General features: G+C 52.7%; 1 protein-coding gene and 1 long non-coding RNA gene across 2 annotated transcripts; both read left to right on the top strand.

The window, feature by feature from the left end:
- Positions 1 to 2,491: 2,491 nt before the first annotated feature.
- On the top strand, positions 2,492 to 9,462 carry LOC128826907 (phospholipase A2 inhibitor gamma subunit B-like). The gene is made up of 6 exons (XM_054010456.1): positions 2,492 to 2,594; positions 3,188 to 3,315; positions 5,397 to 5,513; positions 7,213 to 7,365; positions 7,760 to 7,900; positions 9,095 to 9,462. Exons 2-6 carry the CDS (start codon positions 3,267 to 3,269, stop codon positions 9,307 to 9,309), a joined length of 675 nt encoding a protein of 224 aa, XP_053866431.1. The 5' UTR covers positions 2,492 to 2,594; positions 3,188 to 3,266; the 3' UTR covers positions 9,310 to 9,462.
- Positions 9,463 to 14,840: 5,378 nt separating this feature from the next.
- On the top strand, positions 14,841 to 17,999 carry LOC128826908 (uncharacterized). The gene is made up of 3 exons (XR_008442900.1): positions 14,841 to 15,179; positions 16,245 to 16,361; positions 17,910 to 17,999. It is a non-coding gene; the product is annotated as an uncharacterized LOC128826908 (long non-coding RNA).
- The last annotated feature ends 4,689 nt before the right edge of the window (positions 18,000 to 22,688 follow it).

Here is a 22,688-nt window from a genome sequence, read left to right as displayed (position 1 = left end):
ACTCATATCCAGCTTCTCGTCCACTGTGACCCCTAGGTCCTTTTCTGCAGAACTGCTACCTAGCCATTCGGTCCCTAGTCTGTAGCAGTGCATGGGATTCTTCCGTCCTAAGTGCAGGACTCTGCACTTGTCCTTGTTGAACCTCATCAGGTTTTTTTTGGCCCAATCCTCTAATTTGTCTAGGTCCCTCTGTATCCGATCCCTATCCTCTAGTGTATCTACCATGTCTCCTAGTTTAGTGTCATCTGCAAACTTGCTGAGAGTGCAGTCCACGCCATCCTCCAGATCATTAATAAAGATATTAAACAAAACCGGCCCCAGGACCGACCCTTGGGGCACTCCGCTTGAAACTGGCTGCCAACTAGACATGGAGCCATTGATCACTACCCGTTGAGTCCGACGATCTAGCCAGCTTTCTATCCACCTTACAGTCCATTCATCCAGCCCATACTTATTTAACTTGGCGGCAAGAATACTGTGGGAGACGGTATCAAAAGCTTTGCTAAAGTCCAGGAATAACCCATCCACTGCTTTCCCCTCATCCACAGAGCCAGTTATCTCATCATAGAAGGCAATTAGGTTAGTCAGGCATGACTTCCCCTTGGTGAATCCATTCTGACTGTTCCTGATCACTATCCTCTCCTCTAAATGTTTCATAATTGATTCCTTGAGGACCTGCTCCATGATTTTTCCAGGGACTGAGGTGAGGCTGACTGGCCTGTAGTTCCCCGGATCCTCCTTCTTCCCTTTTTTAAAGATGGGCACTACATTAGCCTTTTTCCAGTCATCCGGGACCTCCCCCGATCGCCATGAGTTTTCAAAAATAATGGCTAATGGCTCTGCAATCTCACCCGCCAACTCCTTTAGCACCCTCGGATGCAGCACATCCGGCCCCATGGACTTGTGCTCGTCCAGTTTTTCTAAATAGTCCCGAACCACTTCTTTCTCCACAGAGGGTTGCCGGTGAGGCAACGCCCATCTTTTCATGTGCTGTGTATTTATACCTCCCTACTGTATGTTTCACTCCATGCATCTGATGAAGTAGGTTCTAGCCCACGAAAGCTTATGCCCAAATACATTTGTTAGTCTCTAAGGTGCCATAAGGACTCCTCGTTTTTTCTCTAACCTAGTGGCTCGCAACCTTTCTAGGCTATTGTTCCCCTTTCAGGAGTTTCCTCTCTAGAAAACTACTTGCTTACAAAAGCAGAAATACAAAAACTAACATCACTGCGTTTTTTCAGTCAGTGTCTGACTTTTCTCTAAGCCAGTGGATCTGTATCCCTGGTACACAGACGTCTTCAAGGGGGTAAATCAACTCATCTAGACATTTGCCTAGGTTGTCAACAGGCTACAGAAAAAGCACTAGTCAAGTCAGTACAAACTAAAATATCAGACAATGACTTGTTTACCCTGCTCTATAGACTATCCATTGAAATGTAAGAGAAGTTTAAATACTGACCCTGCAGATGGGAACACAGGGACATGAAAACGCCCCACCATCAGCCCTCAATACACACACAGACACACACACACACCCTCAACACACACGCCCTTGACACACCCTCAACACACACGCCCTTGACACACCCTCAACACACACACCCTTTACACACCCTCAACACACACACCCTTTACACACCCTCAACACACACACACACACACCCCAACAGCCCTCAACACACACACACACACACCCCTTGTCTGCCAATGCCCATGTAAGCAGAGGTGTTCCCCCAAGTTTCCCCTCACCTGGAAAACTAAGACAAATCAGAGTCCTGCAATGGATACGGGAGTCTGGAAAGGTTGAGGGTCTAACCCACAAGATCCTGCTCCCTCTGAGAGCTGGGGATTGAGCCCCAGTGTCCTGGCTCCTGGCCCCCTGTTCTAACTCACTAGCTCCTGTCCCAGAGCTGGGAAGAGAGCGCAGGAGTCCTGACAACCCATTTTAACTACTAGACCTCACTCACTCCTCTATGGAACCCAGGAGTCCTGACCCGCAGGCCCCCTATCTCCTGCATTAACCCACTAGACCCCACATCCTTATGGAACCCAGATGTCCAAGGCCCACCCAACCCTGCTCTCCTGTGCCCTGCTTCCATTCTATAAACCCCAGGCATCCTGGCTCCCACCCCCACTTCTCTAACCGCTGGTTCCCGCTTCTCCCAAGGACAGGAGTAGGATGTAGGAGTGCTGCCCTTAATCAACATGGCACCAGGAACAGAACCCAGGAGTCCTGCCGTTCCGTTCCTTTGCTCAGACCTGTGACCCCATGTTTCACCCCAAGCCTTCCAAGGGGAGCTGGTATTGCCCATTCCCCTAATTCAATTTCCCGGCACGGGGGGAGGAGAATTTGTCAGCGTGCAAAGAGCCGGCAAGAGGAACAGGAACGTACAGACTGTCCCAGGAGACGTGTGCAAATCCGTTAAAGTTTCTATATTGCATCACAGCAGGTACCTGAGCCCGTCTATAAAAGGAGAATGAGACACAGGGACAGCCCGGTGTGACAGGAAACAGGGAGAGACGGGCACAGCTTTTCCACTCTGCAGAATTAGTCACCGACTTCACCCAGGCAACTTTACTCTAAGGAGCATTTGGTAAGTGATCCCCCTCTGGTCTGTTTGTGCTCTAATCATTAGATCCCACCCCCCTTCTGAAGCCAGGGATACACCCCGGGTGTCCTGGCTCTCAGCCCCTCCTTCTCTAACCACTAGACCCCACTCCTCCACCGTATGACTATTAATGGAGGTTTTGTATTGAGGACTGTTTGCAATGGCATGCTCTCACTTTAATGGACTGGGGGAGAGTGGGGTTTCCTGGTCCTGCTGTCTGGCTTGGGGGCTCTGCAGGGAATTGTGGGAGCAGTGGCAGTCTGCTAAGAACCAGCCTAGAACAAGGTGGGTTGAGTTGTCTCGCTGCATAGAGAGCAGCCTGCTTTGTTTCCCTCTGGTTTGTAGTTTTTGTGGGTGATTGTCCTGGATCCCCAGAAACAGAGTCACCTTACGCTGCAGCATTCTGGCACGAGTATTTGAATTTTGCATCTGACTTCTCCATGTGGGTGCCATGAACATACCAGCCTCAAAGGTGTCAGAGGTGCAGCTACCCCAGAGCTGTGGCCAATGTCTCTGAGGTTTCAACCCACTGTCAATGGATTCATGCATGTGCAATCTCTCTTCTGATCTCATTTCAGCCTGTCTGTGATAAATCCCCCGGCCAGAGATTTGGCTGCATCCAAGACCCCAGCACCGATCTACTGGTTCCCCATCACCATGGAGGCTTCTCTTGTTGTCTGCATCCTCGCTGCTCTCCTGGCTACGGGTGAGTGGGGTCTGTCCCTACAGGGGCTGATTTCCTAACTTCTCCAATGTACCAACAGCTCAGAGCCGCCTGCCAGGTGAAACTGTTACTGAACGTAAACGAAAAGCAGCCACAGGATAATGGGGGCTGAGCTAGGGGCATCGGAGTGACAACATCCATGGAGAGGGCTGGAAGTTACAAAGTCCCCGTGACAGTGAGTGAAACAATTGTGGAAATGGGAGAAAATATTTATTCTTTAAATCACTGACTGGGTGTGTTTCCGAACCGGCCAGAGGCCAAGGATATTCCTAAAGGGGATTTTCCCCACGAGTTTGTCTGAAAGGCAGATCTGAATTTCACTCACAAGAGTTGAAGATGATATAAAAGGCATTTTACTCTATCCCCAGATAGGGTTAATGGGCCGCAGCTCTGTTGGTGTCAATGGACCTCAATTTCCTTCAGGGGAAGGTGAGGGGACAAGGAAGGGACAAATCGAGACCCCTCATGTTCTCTCTCCTTAGGGTGACCATATTTCCCTGTGCTGAATATGGGACACCTGGTCAAATTACTCGTATTCCAGTGGCAATCAATCAGAACTGTGCAGTACAAACGTCCAAATTAACATCAAGCTGGCAGAGCGCCTGATAAAAAGAAATCGGGCGTAGCTGGATTCTTTCTACTTACCTTCTTATCTTTAAGGCTTTATTGTTTAGACAGGGAGGGGTGACACACGCACACCCACATGGGGGAGGTCACACACACACACACACCTCTTTCACACAGGCGGTGGGGGTGACCGACTGACCCTCCTCTCCCTGACTGGTGCTCTCCACCCTCCATTACTGGCTGGGCCCTCAGGATGGGCCCGATTCTCCCAGTACCCGGTGCTGCATCTTCCCAAGACAACACGCGGGGGAGGCACAGGGTCAAATCCCCCCCGCCCCCCCAGATTTCTGCCAGGGTTCATACTGGAACATGGCCAGCAGCAGCCTTTCGGCCCTGTGTGGGAGGGAAGGGATGGGAGCTGCTTCCAGCCACAGGGGGTGTTGGGGGGGGGGGGGGGAAGAGATGACCTGGCTTGTGTCTTTGCAGAGTTCATCTCTCCATCCCAACCCCCAACCATGGCTTCCCTGTGGCTGGAAGCTGGCCACAGACATAACCCAGCCATCCAGTGTCCTGGTTCCAGCACGGACAAGAAGGGGTTAAGCCCTAAGGATGCAGTTTGAACCCGGGCCAGGGAACCTGACTGCAGGGACTTTAGCGAACCCGGCCAGAGAGGTGGCTCAGCAGGGGCGGGTGCCGGGGAATGGAGCAGCGCCGTGTTCCCTGGGGGCAGGACCCGGGGGGGGGGGGTGTTCAGTGAAGAGGTTGCTAAGCTCCCACTCCAGGGATGCTGTGAATCCTGCAGGTTCGAGGTGGGAAAAGGCTGGAAATCACTTCTCCTCCCCCCGCCCCAACTCCAGAGCTTAGCTGAGGGGCGGGGCGCCTTCCCCGTGCCAGCGCTGGGCGGGGCTTTGGCACATGCTGGGCTCGGCTCCTCCTGGCCAGCGCCCTGAGCCGGAGGGTCTTTGGCTTTCCCGGGACACCGGCCCAGTCAGAGGCAGTGGGTGGAGGGAGGAGCTGCCGGCCAGGGGGTTGAGGGGCAAAGCAGGGAGAGGACAGCGAGAGGGGGAGCATATGAAGGGCAGCAGAGGTGACACATAACCAGCTGGTGCCTCCCCGCTCAGCAGCGAGCGCCGGCCGGAAACAAGACGGAGGGTGGGACCCTGCTGTGTGAGAGCCGACACGCAGCGGGGGCTGCACTGACAGACCAGCGGGGAGAGCGGCCGGCCCCGCGCGCTGCATCTTCGCCCCACCACCAGCCTTGCACACCCACCCCCATCGTCAGCCACTGGACCCCCCCACTCACCGCTGGTGGGTGGGTAGCTGGCGAGCAGGAATCCGGCCAGCAGCAGGACCTGCCAGTACTGATGGGGGAGACAGTAAATACAGGACATTTTGTCTGTTTTTAAGAAAAATTTGGGGCATCTGCAGGAGGCCTTAAATAGGGGACTGTCCCTTTAAATACTGGACGTCTGGTTACCCTCTCTCTCCTTCTCCAGGGACCTGTCTGCAGTGTGAGGTTTGCTCTGGAGTAGGAAACAACTGCACGGGCAGTATGCAGACCTGCGCCGCTGGGCAAGACTCTTGTGCCATCTTCCTTACTGAAGTCATAGTGGGTAGGTGAGATGGACCCTAACCAACCTGGGTCAGGGAGCAGGCAGGGGAGCCAGGACTCCTGGGTTCTGTTCTACACCTTCCTCTGGGACGGGAGTGGGGTGGCTGGGTTCAACCAGGCAATGGCTGGGAGCCAGGACTCCTGGGTTCTGTGCTGCACCCTGTGGGCTAGTACACCACGGCGGTCTCAGTCTCGGTGTTGCAAGCAGTGGGTCTCACATGGAAGGCGCAGCAAATTCACAGTGGCTGCAGCTTGGCCAGTTCAAACACTGTCCTGGCAACAGGTTGACGTGCCGGCAGTACAGGCAGACACCCGGACCGTGTGAAGAAGAGGTGATAGGTAGAATACCACCAACATGACATCGTTGTGACTAACTGTATGAACTGAACAGAAGGAGTTTGCTGTAAGAAAGCGTCTCAGACATTTTTACTAGCAAAGCCGTCGTAAATATCAGGGAATGATTTTCTATTTCATTCACGGCAAAGAGGGGGAGGAGAGAGAGCCAGATCTTCCTCCCCCGGACAGAGCCAGCTGCCCTACGGCGCTCTAAGGAAACACCACCGCCCCCACAGTGCTGCTCCAGGGGGCAGAGCCGGTGCTGGGGCAGGGAACTCGGGGATGGGGCTCTGGGACCCCAAAAGTCACAGCGGCTGCAACTGAAGCCTCTGGTGGCCACATGTGGCCACAGTAGCTGCGCTTGGGAATCAATCCAGGTGACTAGCCAGCCCGTGGGCTGGGGCCCACTCAGGATGGGATCCGCAAAAGCCAGCACAGCCAGCAGAAGCCACCTAAGCCAGTAGGAAATGCCGAGGAGAGGGGTGTGGCATAAGCCCCACCCCTCACCCAGAGTTCGGCGCTAAATCCACGCCCAGCTCTGGTTGGGCTCCACAGCCGGGAACCCCTCGCCGGGAGTCTGGACCGGGTCAGCCCTTCCTTGTCAATGGCGGGTGTGGTAGAGAAAGGGCTGCCCTGAGACCCCAGCGGCTGGGCACTCAGATGGGCCATGGGGGAGCCAAGTTCAAATCCCCACTTGGCTGAAATCAGGCTGGGGACTTCAGCCCAGATCTCTCCCCTGCTGTGGTCATGCCTGGCTCTCTGGTCTCCGGGGGGGTCTCTCCTGTTTGAAAACGCTGCACGTTTCATGAAATAGTTGAACATTCTCTGGAACCTGATTCTCCCACACCAATGGGGAGCGTCTGACCCTGGGTATATGGGGGCAACCCCCCACCCTGCCATCTCCTGTCATGGCTGGCCTTTGTACAGGGTCCGGATCCGGTGGGTGTGCTCCAAGGGCGTCCCCTGGATCAGGCCCTACAGGTGATATTGGCAGGGGAACGCCTAGTCTGTGAATCCCGCCATGGCTAAGGGGTGGCTGGACGCCTGGCACTGGGATTTTGGCAGCCCGGCACGTACCCCCTGGTGGGAACTTTGGCGGCGAAAGAATTTTCTGGGCAGGAGATTTGGGGCCCTCGGTTAGGTGGCAGCTGAATGGGAAGCTGGATGATTTAAGTGTTCAGTTTAGGAGTTGAAATTGCTTTTTTTTTTATGGCCCTGCAGGACCTCTGGTAAGTCACGTCCTCTCTCTGTGCCTCAGTTTCTCCATGGGTAGAGGAAGGCTAATGGCACAGGGCATCATTGTGAGGTGGACGTCAATGGGGTGGGAGCGGAATGGAATAAATCTGTCTTCTCCTCCTGTGCAGTGGGAATTAAGAGACAGAGTGTTCACAAGGGCTGCGTGACGTCCAGCCAATGTAAAGCCGACCTCGTCTCTATGAATTTTGGGAGTGAAATGACAACAAGGACGAGCGTCACCTGCTGCGTGGGAGATGCCTGCAGAACTGACAACGTTACGTGTAAATCTCCCCATCTCCGCCTCCCCTCCCCGTTCCCCTGCACCTCCTGTTTCCTGGAATGTACCCCACCTTAACTTCCTGAGTCTGGTCATCCTGCCCTGCAGGGGGCGCCCCATTGGATAACACTGAGCCACTGGGGGAGGTGGAGTTTGGTGGGTGGGGCTCTAGGCTCCCACCAGGTGTGAACCCAGCTGACCCCACCCGGGGCGGGGTCCAGGGCTCCCTGCTGCAAACCTCTCCCCTGCCCCTGATGCCTCCAGCGACCTCGGAGCTACAGCTCCCCCTGCAGGGGGCACCCAGGGCTGAGCTGTGCAGCCCCCAGCTGCTCTCCCTGCCCCGACGCTGCCTGGGGCTCGTCCCCCGAGCTGACTGCGTTTGCTCCGCTTCTTCCCAGTGCCCCCGGCTAACACCAAACCCAACGGCCGGAGCTGCCGTGGCTGCTACATGATGAACACTGATCATTGCAATGAACAAACAATAGCGTGTACTGGAAACGAGACCCAATGTATTAACAACACCGGGACCATAACGATTGGTAACTTCAATTCTTTTATTCTGGGGTTATTTTTCCTTTGCTCTCCCCCCTGCAGGGCGGAAGCGAGATGCTGGGTTGCTAGGGAAAGGTATTGGCTGCAGGTCAGGACACCTGGGTTCCGTTCCCAGCCATAGGTGTTGGAGCTCGGGTTGCTGGGGGTGGTTTCCATCATATGCAGGTTTTGCAGTTTGGTTCCATGGCTCTCAGCACCCCCACTCTCCAAACTGACCCAGCGTGCCTGTTCCCAGTGTATCCCACACACCACCTGGGAGTGGGGTTCTGCCCCGTCTAGTGGCACTGAGACCACTCAGAGAGAGAGAAAATGAGTCTGGTTTAAAACCTTAGCTAAGCATCAGTTTGCTTTTAGCTCATGCAGTAGGGACTCATTCACTAAGCTCCGGAGGCCCCAGGTTCAATCCCGCCTGCAGACGACCAGGGTCTGTCGGTGTTACACCAGCACTGGCCCCCGGTGTGACCTTGGACTAGTGTCTTCCCCTCCCTGTGCCTCTGGTGCACCTCCATCCATTGCCTGTGTCTAGTTTAGTCCCTACATCAAAGAGCTTAGAGACTGGTTTAGGCCTGGGAGCAACTGACATGCCAGGCACTGACAGACCCCAGTGAAGATAAGGGACCTGTGCTGTGCTGGGTGCTAAAAACTCATAGGAAGATATAGTCCATGCTGCCGAGAGTCGCTGTAGGCATAGTGAGGATCATTGTCACTATTTAAGTGGTGGGGAAACCGAGGCACGGAGCAGTGCCGTGACTTGCCCAGTGTCACACAGGAAGCCTGTGGCAGAGCTGGGATCTGAACCTAGTTTTGAGGAGTCCCATCATGGTGCCTTAATTCACTACAAAGCTGCCCTGCTTAGAGATCCCAGCGCTGCCACCAGCACTGAGCTGCTGCTTTGCTAAATGAGACGTGCTGCTAATCCAGGCCTGATCCAATGTGAGTGCTGTCAGTGGATTCTGGCTCGGGGCTGCAAGTGACTTGTTCAAGGACACACAGTGCATCTGCATTGGATGGAGAGGGCATGCGGGGCCAGGCAGGCTGTGGGGAGTAGAGCAGACAGGGAGATGGAGGCTGTGGGGAGTTTGGATGGGCCCCAAGGAGGGGGAGGCTGTTGTATCCTACTCCAGCTTGAGGAATGGAGCTGCTCTCTTGACAACAATCGCCTGTCCCCCAACCACACACAGGTGGAAAGCCAACGGAGATGGTCATGAAGGGCTGCGTTTCTGCATCCGTGTGCTCCCACTTAAAAGTGGGTTCGTCGGACTTCACAGGGATCAGCTTCAATCTAACCAGGAACAAATGCACAGAGGCTTCCGGTGCGGCAGGCATTGCTCCGGGACAAGCCGGGCTCCTCCTCACAGCCCTCGCTGGGCTCCTCTTGCTGAAGCTACTCTCCTGATTCCACAGCTGGTGCAACGTTGACACTGCAGTGAAATACACCCTGCAGCCTGCCTTAGCCCCTCTCCCCCCCGAGGGGTTCTCGGCTCCTGGATGGACTCACATCCCCTTGATGTTGCTGCACTGAATAAAACACACTGGAGACCAAACTCTGGAATTGTATTTATTTCAAATGGAAAAAAGATAGTGTGTGTGTGTGGTGCCATCAAGAAGCCTGTTAGGAACATAAGAGTGGCCACAGCTAGTCCAGTGTCCTGTCTCCGACAGTAGTACAACCAGAACTTCAGGGGCAGTGCACAGAACACAATAATTTAGGACAGACCCACCCTGGTCTTCCTCTCCTGGCTTCTGGCAGTCAGAAGTTTAGGGACACCCAGAGCAGGGGGTTGTGTCTCCGAGCATCTTGGCTAATTGCCATGGATGGCCCTATCCTCCAGGAACTGATGGAGTTCTTTTCTGAACCCTGCTATACTTTTGCCCATCCCCTGGCAGTGAGTTCCATAGGTAAATTGTGCATTGTTGGGAAAAACACGGCCTCTTGTTTGTTTGAAACCTGCTGCCTGTTCATTTCTTTGGGTGACCCCTGGTGCTGTGGGACAGGGGAAATATTATTTCTCTGGTCACTTTCCCCACCCCATGGCATGATTTTCTAGCCCTCAGTTGCATCCGTCCCTCCATTGTCTCTTTGCCGAGATAAATGGCCCTAATCATTTTAGTCCCACCTCCTAAGGAAGCTGCTCCATGCCCTGAGATTAGGTTCAGAAAGACCCCAGTGGGGAAAGCAGGTACCACAGGCTGGGGGCTACACAGCCCAGGAGAACGTCAGTTCAGCCTCCGACGGGGGCTGGGAGCCAGGACCCATGGGTTCTATCCCCGGCTCTGGGAGGTAGGTTGAAGTGGGGAGCTCTGGGAGCCAGGAGTCCTGGGATCCATGCAGAAAGGACTGAGGGTCCGGTGACTGTCACACCCTCCCTCGTTCCCCACAGTACAGTACCCGTAGCCCTGCTGCTGTGTCTGACCACAGCGAGGCCCAGCCCAGGGTGTGAGCAGGTCTCGGATCCATCTCCCCAGCGTCACCGCAGAGGACAGTGGTTTGGAAGTGAAGTGGAGCGGGAAGGGGACTGCGTCTACACTTCCAACGGGGAATTGTGGCTGCTGGGTTCTCTCCCTGCCGTGGGGCGAGGAGTGCGGGCCAATGGCTGTGATGGAGGATCCCAGGAGAGCAGTACAATGCATACTGCCCTCACCCAGGTGCCACTCAGGCACAAACCCTCACCTCTACTTCCTTATCTGCAAAATCCAGGGCCTGGGGCATCCGCTGGCACCTGGCAGGGGCGGGGCGGGAAAACGCCTTTCCTTGGAACAGGACTGGACAGACACCAGCAGCTCCGAGAACACCAACGCCGGCATCTCCAAATGAACCCGGGGGCCCTCCAGCCAGCGCTGCTGCAGAGCAGAGAGAGCAGGGGCTTTGCTGATGCAGTTCCCCCTTTCCCACCCGAGCAGCCAGTCAAAGTTCGGCCGCGGTTAATGTTGGACCAGGTGGAATTGCAAAGCCCCCTGCTCCCGCGCTGGAGATGTGAGTCTCACTGGCTCCAATGGCCGTACTTGGCTGCCTTCAGCCAGGACCCAGGACGTCAGCTCTCTGCCCCACCCTTAGCAGGGACTCCAGGGCAGGACAGAGCATGGCCGGGGATGAGCTCCCAGCCCAAAGAGGAGTGAATTGCAAGCTAAGACGTACATGGGTGTGAACGTGACCTGGAGTTTTTGGAGTAGGGCCAGAGGCGCTTTTGCTGAGCGTTGTTTGAGGAACCTGTTTTGAGGGGCAGGAGGCAGAGCACCCAGTGCAGGGCAAATTTTGGTTAACATCTACTTTCCCTATAGGGCCATCTTGTTTTGCCTTTTGTTGTTGTTGGGCATCCATGTTTGTTCCCCTTCTTGTCCACTAGATTGCCGCCCTTTGGAGAAAAGGCGGGAAAGGCTAAGAACACATGACCAACTCCTCTATCTACCCGGCAATGGGAGGTTATAAAAGGCCATCTCCCCGGCCACTCAGGGCTGTCCGCCCGAGAGGCAGCTAGTAACGCCCGCTTAGGGTTAGGTTGTTAGCCCATAAGGTAGGCAAAGTCCATAACAGCTCTGGTCTTCGGGGTAGGGCTACCTACCTGCACGCCATCGGCTGTCCTTCCGGAGCACGTACACACGCACAGGGCGACACGGGGAAAGAAGACCAGAGTGGGAGAAGGCCGACGTAGCTGTTCGGAGCCCCGTTTTCACGAGGAAGGCCAGCCAGGGAAAGAGCAGCTACCTGTCCATGGTCCTGTTGCCTCCTGTCCTGCTGGGCCTGCGAGCATCCCTCGTTCCCGTCGTCTGCGATGGTAGAGTGACATCTTAGCACTCCTGGCCACTGACCTTTGTGCTCAGGGTGGGTCTGACCTTCATGCTCTTGCGTTAACTGCCGACGCTGGTTTGTATTTGGCCCCTGTAGCAATGCGGGACTCACCCCGCGGCGCCTCCTGCTGGTCGTCTCTGGGAATTAGCATTTCCAGCCCCCGGAGCGCCCTCTGCAGGCTGGTGTGCCGCTGCTGCTTGGCCCACGTGTCCCTCCCAGGACTCCAGTGCCCCGTTATCTGGAGTGCTGCCCCCTGGCAGTACATCCCTCAGTCTCGGGGTCTCCCCTCCCTGGGGAACCCCTATCCCCACCTCGCCTCAGTCATAGGCTACTGGCAGTCACCAGCTAGCCCCCGCACCCTGGGGCAGACTGCAGTGTCAGCCACTCATCATAGGGAAGGTTGGGTCTGGACCTGCTGCCTCTCTCTGCAACCCAGTGCCTGTATGGGGCCTTGGACAAGGCCCTCAGGCGCTAGGGGGCAGGACCCTTCTCCCTAGTGTCGGTACTTGTGGTCAGGGTCAAGTCCAGTCTGCCAGGCCTCGTGCCAGGTGACTTTTCCCTGCACTGGGCCCTCTGTCCAGCCCCCCACCCCCAGCTCTCCCCAGCTGCTCGCTGTGCTCGGCACCAGTGGCATGTGTGGCAGGGCTGGTGCCTGCTGTTCCGGCTTCGCATCTGCGGCTCCCTCTGCAGCTGGGACCTGGCTCCCCATCGGCATGGCTGCTCCAGCTCCCGGCTCCCCCTTCTCTGCCCCCAGCCCAGCTCGGGCTGCTGCTCTCCCCTTAACTCTGCCCTACCCTGCCTCAGCCAGCCCCAGCTCACACAGAGGATGGGACCCGGACTCCTGACTCCCTCACTGGCCTGCCCGCCCTGTCAATCAGGCTGACCTGGAGCGCTGGCCTCTCCCCATTGGCCCCGGGGCCTGTCAGTCTCAGGATCTTGCTTTGTCTTCGACCCTTCCCCTTTATTTTAGTACTGGGAGAGGGCCATCCCTCCACCCCCCGTGCCACGTGTCAGTGTGGGGCCACAGCCCCCGGCACTTCCACGTGGAGCTGTGAGGAAATTTCCCATCACAATTTGTTTTTTTTTTTTAATGGAAAATCAGGTTTTTCAACTCAAAAAATTTCACAGCAGGGACCTGCTTTCCTCCAATTTTTTCCATTTTTGTCAATCCCCCTCCACCAAAATTATGTGTTTTCCCCAGTTTTTGGCCATGTTCTCTTCATTTGAGTTTTTTTGGTTAAAAATTGGTTTGTTTTTGACAGTTTCTGGCCAAAAACTTGTTCAGATTTCAGCCCAAACCAATACATTTTCCACCTGTTTTTTTTTTTTTTTTGCTGAAAACTGTTTCCGTTTTGACAGTTTGGGCTCAAACCATTTCTGGGTTTAGGTAGAAAATTATTCATGTTTACACCAATAATGGTTCAGTTTGTAGCCAAAATGTTTCCAGGTTTTAGCGCTTTTCAACCAACATTATTTTGTATTTTCAGCTTGAATAATTTTCATTTTGGGCTGAATTTCTTTTGCCTGCAATTTCCTGCCAAAAGTTTTGTTTCAGATTTTGGAGGTTTTCACGGTTATTTTTTTTTCTGATAAAATCTGACGTTTCCTCTGGGTTGGGGGCGGGAATCCAGCTCTACTCTTGCATAACATTTATGACACAGTGTGAGGGAGCTGGGGCTGACGGACAGGAGAAAGAGACACAGAGAATAAGCCCAAATTACAACCAGCGCTGTTGTCAAGGTCATTGATGGAAGCCCCTGGAATGATTTTGCCGTAATGGTAGAATCTCAACTGCATTAGAGGGCCCTGGTTCTTCTTCATGCCCAGGTCCCGCCGTTCCACTCTGCATTTAAATGGGGCTTAGCCCTCCCCAGGTCCAGCACTTTGAGGTACCAAGAACTTTGTGAAGGTTATTACGAGAGCTGGTGGAGGTTGGCAATATTGTTCTAACATATAAAATGAGAAGGAGAGACAGGCCCTGTGACTTTCCCAAAGACACAGAGTGATGGGTGGAGCTGGGAAGAGAACCCAGGAGTCCTGGCTCCTTGTCTGCCACCTCTAAACCACTTGACTCCCTACCTTACCCTGAGCTATGAGAGAATGCAGGAATCCTGGCAACCAGATTTAACTACTAGGCCGCACTCTCTCATCAATCGAACCCAGAGTCCTGACCTGCGAGCCCTCTTCCTCCTGCATTAACTAGGCCCCAAGTCCTTATGAAACCCAGGAATCCAGATTTCCAAGGCCCCCCCAACCCTACTCTCCTCTGTCCCACTTTCCACTCTATAGAACCCAGGAATCCTGGCTCCCACCCCCACTTCTCTCACCACTGGAGCCTGCTTCTCATAGAATCATAGAAGTGGAAGGGACCTTGGGGTCATCTACTCCAGTCCCCTGCACTTAAGGCAGGACTAAGTATTATCTAGACCATCCCTGACAGGTGTTTGTCCAACCTGCTCTTAAAAATCCCCAATGATGGAGATTCCACACCCACCCTAGGCAATTTATTCCAGTGCTTAACCACCCTGACAGTTAGGAAGTTTTTCCTAATGTCCAACCTAAACCACCTTTGCTGCAATTTAAGCCCATTGCTTCTTGTCCTATCCTCAGAGGTTAAGAAAACTTTTTCTCCCTCCTCCTTGTACCAACCTTTTACGTACTTGAAAACTGTTATCATGTCCCCTCTCAGTCTTCTCTTCTCCAGACTAAATAAACCCACTTTTTATAATCTTCCCTCATAGGTCATGTTTTCTAGACCTTTAATCATTTTTATTACTCTTTGGATTTTCTCGAAATTGTCCAGATCTTTCCTGCAATGTAACAGCCCAAGGATAGGAGCAGGACCCAACAGTCCTGCCCTTAATCTACATGGCATCAGGAACAGAATCCAGGAATCCTGCCGCCCTGTCCCTTGTGACCCGCTGCCCCACGTTGCCACCCCAAGCCTTCCAAGGGGAGCTGGTTTCATTCATTCCTCTAACTCGATTTCCTGGCAGGAAGGGAGGAGAGTTTGTCATTGTACCCGACGGGTGGGTGGGGCCAGCGATGCGAATAGAAACTTACGGCTTGTCAACACTGGCACTTTATAGCACTGCCACTTTCTCGCTCGGGGGTGTGAAAAAACACTCCCCCCCCCGAGCGCTGCAAGTTTCCCCTCGTGGAGGTGGGGTTTCTATAGCGCTGGGAGAGCTCTCTCCAAGCGCTGCGCCGCGACAACACAAGCCACGTTAAAGCACGGGCAGCGTGTGAACGTTGCTAGTGAAGACGTGCCCTTATAGACTCTACCCGATGAAGCAGCAAATCCGTACACATTTCTGTATTGCAGCACAGCAGGTACATGAGCCTTCTACCAAAACCAGGGAGAGAGACAGACACAGCCCCGGTGTGACGGAAACAGCCAGAGACGGGTGCAGCTGTTCCACTTTGCAGAATTAGCCACCGACTTCACCCCAGAGACTCTTTACTCAATGGAGCAGTTGGTAAGTGATACCCTCTGCTCTGTTGGTGCTTTGACCACTAGACATCACTCCTTTTCTGAAGCCAAGGATAGAACCTGGGAATCTGAGCTCCAAGCCCCCCTGCTCTAACCACTCCATTTTTGGAGCCAGGAATAGAAGCACGGAGTCCAGGTGCGAGCGCACCCATCCACTCTAAGCACTAGACCCAATTCTCCTTCTGAAGCCAAGAAAATAACCTGAGTGTCCTGTCTCCCAGGCATCCTGCTTTAACCCACAAGACCCCACTCCCCTCCTGGAACTGGGAAGAGAACCCAGGAGTCCTGGCTCCCAGCCCCACTCCTCAACCCTAATCATGTTATTGGATGTTCTATATTGAGGACTAACAAATTTATTAGAGCATAAGCTTTCGTGGACTACAGCCCACTTCTTCGGCTGTAGTCCAAGAAAGCTTATGCTCTAATAAATTTGTTAGTCTCTAAGGTGCCACAAGTACTCCTGTTCTTTTTGAGGATACAGACTAACACGGTTGTTACTCTGAAACCTATATTGAGGACTGTTTGCAATGGCAAGCTATTGCTTTAAGAGTGGGTGACTTGGGGGGCTGGGGTTTCCTGGCCCTGCTGGCAGTCTTGGGGGCTCTCCAGGGAAGTGTGGGACTAGATGCAGTCTGCAAAGAACCAGCCTAGAACAAGGTGGGGTGATTTGTCTCTCATTGCCATAGGGAGCAGCCCGCGAGAGCGACTGAAACAATTCTGGAAATGGGAGGAAATATTTACAGTTTAAATCACTAGAACCGAGTCCTGACTGGACATTGTTTCAAAGTTGGCCAGCGACCAAGGATATTCCTGAAAGGGGATTTTCCCCGCGAGTTTGTCCGAAAGGCAGCAGATCTGAATTTCACTCACATGAGCTCAAGACAATATAAAAGGCATTTCTACATCATGATTCCCAGTTGGGGTCAATGCGCTGTTGCTCCAATGGTGTCAATGGGGCCAGATCCGCAGCTGGGGTCAGTTAAATTCAAGAGAAAGTGAGGGGGCAAGGGAGGGATTAATCTAGACCCCCATGTTCTCTCTCCTTCTCCAGGGACCTGTCTGCAATGTGAGGTTTGCGCTGGAGCAGGAAACAGGTGCACGGGCAGCATGCAGACCTGCGCCGCTGGGCAAGACTCTTGTGGCATCTTGCTTACTGACAGCATACAGGGTAGGTGAGATGGACCCTAACCAACCTGGGTCAGGGAGCAGGCTGGGGAACCAGGACTCCTGGGTTCTGTTCTACACCTTCCTCTGGGACGGGAGTGGGGTGGCTGGGTTCAAACAGGCAATGGATGGGAGCCAGGACTCCTATGCCAGACCCTATGGGATACCTCCCAATGGGGCTTAGACTCAGCATTGCATGGCTGAGTCATGTCCCCTCTCCATGCCTCAGTTTCCCCATGGGTAGAGGAAGGCTAATGGTACAGGGCTGTTGTTCTGAAGAGGACAGTGATGAGATGGGAGTGGAAGGGGAACAAATCTCAGACTTCTCCTCCTGTGCAGAGGGAGATCATTCTCACGGACTGTACAATATCAAGCGAATGTAAACGCAGCCCCATCTCTGTGAATTTTGGGTACAGAATGACAAGGCTCCTCCTCCCAGCCCTCGCTGGGCTCCTCCTACTAACACTTCTCTCCTGATTCCCCACCCGGTGCAACGGCGCCGCCGCACTGAAATACACCCTGCAGCCTGCGTTAGCCCCTCTCCCCTTCCCCCTGCAGGGGTTCTCGGCTCCTGTGAATTTTTGTTCTCCAGCTGCCTCGTGCAGAGGATGGGCCCCGGCCATCAGTTGCCAGGGAGGGGGTGGCTGAATGGGGGTGAAGGGATACATAGGGATGGGGAAGGGGGTTTAGGGACACGTGTGGCCATTGGCAGATGTGCCTGACTGAAAGGGAGAGGCCAGGAGTCAGCCAGGGTTTGCATGAGGCAGGCTCCCCAACTCCCTAACAATCCCTGCCCGCCCCCCCTGAAAAAACCTGTTCCATACTTCTCCCGGCCGCACCTAACAACCCTTCGTGTTCACTCCCAAGCTCCTTCCCTCTCCCTCAGCTCCTCCATTACCCCGGACTCCCCACAGCCTTTGCACTGCTTCTGAGGGGTGCAGGAAATACGGTTCTGTATTGTAGTTTAAATTAATTATCACTCAGAGTGCTGTATTAATCATAGAATCATAGGGTTGGAAGGGACCTCAGGAGGTCATCTAGTCCAACCCCCTGCTCAAAGCAGGACCAATCCCCAGACAGATTTTTACCCCAGTTCCCTAAATGGCCCCCTTAAGGATTGAACTCACAACCCTGGGTTTAGCAGGCCAATGCTCAAGCCACTGAGCTATCCCTCCCCCCTAGTAAGAATGTGCCTAGTAAGAAATCTATTTGTCAAAGAACATTTCCCGAATCTTTTTCGTTGTCTGTACTTTTTCAGACTTACTTGTTGACAGGTATTTTGAAATAAATTACCAGAATAATTGAAACTGGTGGGATTATACTGTGTTCTTTTGACAGATAACCTATGCCGAATTTTAAAGAAGTTTACTATATTGTGCGCAGAACTTTTAATTTTTTGGTGCAGAATTCCCCCAGGAGTAAATCATTGAAATGGTCATTAACAGAAATGACATTCACCACCTAGTGGTGCATTGAAAAACTACAGACAAAATGATTTTATACAGTTTATATGGAACGTAATTCAAAAAAAGTCCCTCTTAATTTTTCACAGCTCCCCCAAAATGTCTAGGGGACAGAAATCCTCTATAGATGGAAAACTCCCACCCGTGGGCACACACAAGAAATTGTACTCACCGGTGTTCCCGATGCTGGCAGCACTGGGGCAGCTGGCTGGATTAATAGCTGCATTTCTCTGATGAATGCATCTGTTCTGGAATTGTAATGTTCTTGCTCGGTTGGTTGAAGAACTCAAGATGGGGCAAAGTGCAGTTTGTCCAGGAGCTGAGAATGGCTTTCCGGCGTTTCAGCCTTGGATCCGGATTGTTCTGCTGGGCACAGAGTCATTCAGAGCAGAAAACACCCTCTGCACTGAAGCATTATGGCCAGGCGGGCAGAGGCTACATTCTGCGTGTGACACTGAGGATTGCCTGAGATGTCTGATTGCTTCATCCCATTGGCCACGTACTGTGATCGCTGTAGTGGTGTCATTCCAGCCACACAGTTTCCCACCATCACAAACTCCTTTAACCGAGGGACTCCATCCAACAGCGCCTCCTCGCCAATGGTCACATTCGGGCATTTCCCCTGCAGTAACTCGACTGCTGCGTCCGTCTCAGATCTGAATGGAGCTGGCTTTAGAAGCAGACACTTCAAATCTCTCCACGCAGCTGTGTGCTTTCCCCAGGCACGGAGGTGTTTTATGGCTGTAGCGAAGCAAGTTCTTGATACATTGAGATAGCGCCGACGTGACTCTCCTGGGGACGGTGTTTGCCCAGGGACACAGGACCTCGCCTGGGGACTGGCCCCGGAGAACGGGGATGTATCGTCACCCTACTGCGCAGTGGGGGATTTAGAGTTAGTGGGGCCCGGTGCTCAGCTTCAAATTCCTCGGGGGGGGGGGGAACATTCTCTCTTATCTCCCCCCACCCCGTTTTTCACTCTTTTTCTGCATTCTCATCCTGGGGCTCAGGGTGTGGGGTGCAAGGTCTGGGAGGGAGTTACGCTGCAGGAACAGGATGGGGATGGGGGGGTTGGGGTGCAGGAGGAGCATCCAGGCTGGGGGGGTGGGGCCAAGGGGTTCAGGTTGTGGGAGGGGGCTCCAGGCTCAGGCAAGGAATTGGGGTGTGGGAGGGGGTGAGGGCTCCAGCTGGGGGCTCTGGGGTGGGGCTGGGAATGAGGGGATTGGGGTGCAGGAGGGGGCTCTGCATTGGGGGGGGCTCAGGGCTAAGGCAGGGGGTTGGGGCTCGGGGTCGTGGCAGCGTGCGGAGCCCCAGGCCCCCCCACCTAGGGGCCAGACCTGCTTTCTGCTTCCCGGGTGCAGTGCAGAGCAAGGACAGGCAGGGACTAGCCTGCCTTAGCCCCGCTGCGCTGCTGACCGGACTTTTAACGGCCCGGTAGGTGGTGCTGACCAGAGCCGCCAGGGTCCCTTTTTGACCAGACGTTCCAGTCGAAAACCATACTCAGGGCAGCCTGTGGCCTGGGCTGGCTGGTGAGCCGGCACTCAGGGCAGCTGGGGTGGGGTCCTCCAACTGCGGTGGGGGGCTCAGGGCTTTGGAGAGGGTGGGGACAGAAGGGGCAGGGCAGGGGCAGGACCTTAGGAGGAACGGGCGGGCCTGAGTGATAACATCCCCGAATGAGGGGTTCACGCGTGGCCCATGGCGGGAAATGTAAATCCCCGGCTGTGTGGGCTGCTCCGTGGCCGGGAGGGGGGGAAGGGGGAGCTGTCTGCGTGGCTCTGTCCGCCCCCACCCTGAGCAGAGCGGGTATAATGAGATCCCCATATGCCCCCTCTGGCTGGGCGGCTGAGAGCCTGGGCGCCCATTAGCCCCCCTGCCAGCCCCCGCAGCCAGCAGCAGCGCTCGCAGCCCCGGCACCAGCGGGCACTCAAAGCCCTTCCTGTGGGGAAATAGCTCCTCGGTCCCCGCGGGTGGGATGGGAGCCAGGGGAGGGCAGGTCCTGGGCAGCCTTGGCACAGAGAAGGGACCTGGTGAGAGCTGAGCTCCAGGAGTCTCCCCCACAAAGCCGGGCAGTTTTATTTCCAGTGTCACCGTCGGTGCTGCCCTGAGACGTTTCAGTCGCTCCTGATGGAAACCAGAGGGTGTTATTGTCTGTACCTCTGTGTCTCCATCAGCAAATACAAATGTTTGCTTTCTGAAGTTATTCTAGGGACCCTGGGACTTTTTCACAGTTCCTGGATGGCTCTTAATCGTACCAGGTTGTTACAGCCTGGGAACAGGTCTCTTTTCCAACTTCTTTAATATCTGAGTGTGCCCTAGATATGACATTGCTTAAAGGGCAAAATTTCTTGATAACATTTAAGACGTCTCGTGTCAGATTGTATTTTCCTTAAGGCATGTTGAGAATCGTCCAGCTGGGTCACTGCAGGTCCATACTCTGGATTCCTATAGGACATTATAAAACTGAACAGCTTCCAGAGGCTAAAACCGGCTTTTATTTCAGCTCTTTGTAAATACAAGTTCAATTTATCAATTTGTTGTTTTGAATCTTTACACCTTGAGTTCCTTGAACTGGAGGGTGTTTCATTTGTGCTGGGGAATTATCAGATCCATTGTATAAATAGATTACAATGTTTAAGACTTTATTTCTAGTTACTGAGTAACTTCATAAGAAAAGAAAACACATCGCCACAGGAAAAAGGTGATAACATTGTTATCTACTGGAAATACACCTTCCAATGTTGTAGAGCGGATGGCCAACATGGGTTTTCCAATCTATTGTAATCATTTCTTTCCAATTATCACTTTTAAAGCTTTTTGTTTTTCTTTTTTTTTAAACTAGTGCCAGAACAAACTTCTCTAATTCATTAGTTATTCCATGTTTTAGAAGAATGTTTGCGGGAAAACTCAACTGCTTTACTTCATAACTTTTTCATGAGAATTGAGATATAATAATTAAAAGTGCGTATATTTGCTTGCTTATAATTTTCCAAAAGATAATATACATGAAAATAACCAAGTATTTGGGTGTTTGAGGGGGATTGGTGTGACGACGTAAGGATAATGATATTGAGCAAATATTCTACATGAATGTTATTTACCAGTTAAAGTTATTAGTTCTTGTATGAAGGCTCCAAAACTGATAAAGGAAAGTAAATGCAAAGTAATGCCTATTGGAAAATATTACCCAGCTATACATACGAAATGATGGGGTCTAAATTAGCTGTTACCACTAAAGATCGCTCTTGGAGTCACTGTGGATAGTTCTCTGAAAACCTCCACTCAATGGGCAGCGGCCGTCAAAAAAGTGAACAGAATGTTGGGAATCATCAAGAAAGGGATAAATAATAAGAGAGAAAATATCATATTGCCTCTGTATAAATCCATGGTACGCCTACACCTTGAATACTGTGTGCAGATCTGGTCACCCAATCTGAAAAAAAGATCTATTGGAATTGGAAAATGTACAAAGAGCAACAAAAATGAGGAGAGGGATGGAACAGCTTCTGTATGAGGAGAGATTAAAGAGACTGGGACTGTTCAGCTTGGAAAAGAGACGACTGAGAGGGGATATGATAGAGGTCTCTAAAATGTTGAAGGGTGCGGTGATAGTGAATAAGGAAGTGTTATTTACTCCTTCTCATAACACAAGAACTAGGGGTCACCAAATGAAATGAATAGGCAGCAGGTTTAACACAAATAAAAGGAAGTATTTTTTCGCACAACGCATGGTCAACCTGTGGAACTCCTTGCCAGCAGATGTTGTGAAGGCCAAGACTATAATAGGGTTAAAAAAAGAACTAAATAAGTTCATGGAGGATAGGTCCATCAGTGGCTATTAGCCAGGATGGGCAGGGCTGGTGTCCCTAGCCTCTGTTTGCTGGAGCTAGGAATGGGTGACAGGGGATGGATCACTTGATGATTCCCTGTTCTGTTCATTCCCTCTGGGGCACCTGGCATTGGCCACTGTCGGAAGACAGGATACTGGGCTTGATGGATCATTGGTCTGACCCAGTATGGCCATTCTTATGTTCTCCTATAGGGGGCACCGACTCTCATCTGACCCCAAGGTGGGGGGACCAGCTGGCACAGAGGGGCAGGGAATGGGACATGAGGCCATCATACAATGATGGGGTCTAAATTAGCTGTTACCCCTCAAGAAAGAGATCTTGGAGTCATTGTGGATAGTTCTCTGAAATCATCCATTGAATGGGCAGCAGCCGTCAAAAAAACGAACAGAATGTTGGGAATCATCAAGAAAGGGATAGATAATAAGACAGAAAATATCATATTGCCTCTATATAATCCATGGTACACCCACACCTCGAATACTGTGTGCAGATGTGGTCGCATCAAAAAAGATATATTGGAGTTGGAAAAGATTCAGAGAAGGGCAACAAAAATGATTAGGGGTCTGGAACGGCTTCCGTATGAGGAGAGATGAATAAGACTGGGACTTTTCAGCTTGGAAAAGAGACGACTAAGGGGGGATATGATAGATGTCTATAAAATCCTGAGTGGTGTGGAGAAAGTAAATAAGGAAGTGTTATTTACTCCTTCTCATAACACAAGAACAAGGGGGTCACCAAATGAAATGAATAGGTCGCAGGTTTAAAACAAACACAAGGAAGTATTTCTTCACACAATGCACTGTCAACCTCCTTGCCAGGAGGTGTTGTGAAGGCCAATACTATAACAGGATTCAAAAGGGAGCTAGATAAATTCATGGAGGACAGGTCCATCAATGGCTATTAGCCAGGATGGGCAGGGATGGTGTCCCTAGCTCTTCTTCATGCCCAGCTCCCTCTCTTCCACTCTGTGTTTAAATGGGGCTGAACGTGAGTGTCAATGGAACAAAGGAGGGAAAAGAACAA

The sequence above is a fragment of the Malaclemys terrapin genome, chromosome 21 (assembly GCF_027887155.1).
Source record: "Malaclemys terrapin pileata isolate rMalTer1 chromosome 21, rMalTer1.hap1, whole genome shotgun sequence".
Classification (NCBI taxonomy): domain Eukaryota; kingdom Metazoa; phylum Chordata; order Testudines; family Emydidae; genus Malaclemys; species Malaclemys terrapin.
This window is presented reverse-complemented; position numbering and strand designations above follow the sequence as displayed.

Coding starts and splice junctions, on each gene's coding strand:
- LOC128826907 (XM_054010456.1), top strand. CDS start 3,267: ATGGAGGCTTCTCTTGTTGTCTGCATCCTCGCTGCTCTCCTGGCTACG. Junction 5,514..7,212: donor CCTTACTGAAGTCATAGTGG/GTAGGTGAGATG, acceptor CCTCCTGTGCAG/TGGGAATTAAGAGACAGAGT. Junction 7,901..9,094: donor CACCGGGACCATAACGATTG/GTAACTTCAATT, acceptor AACCACACACAG/GTGGAAAGCCAACGGAGATG.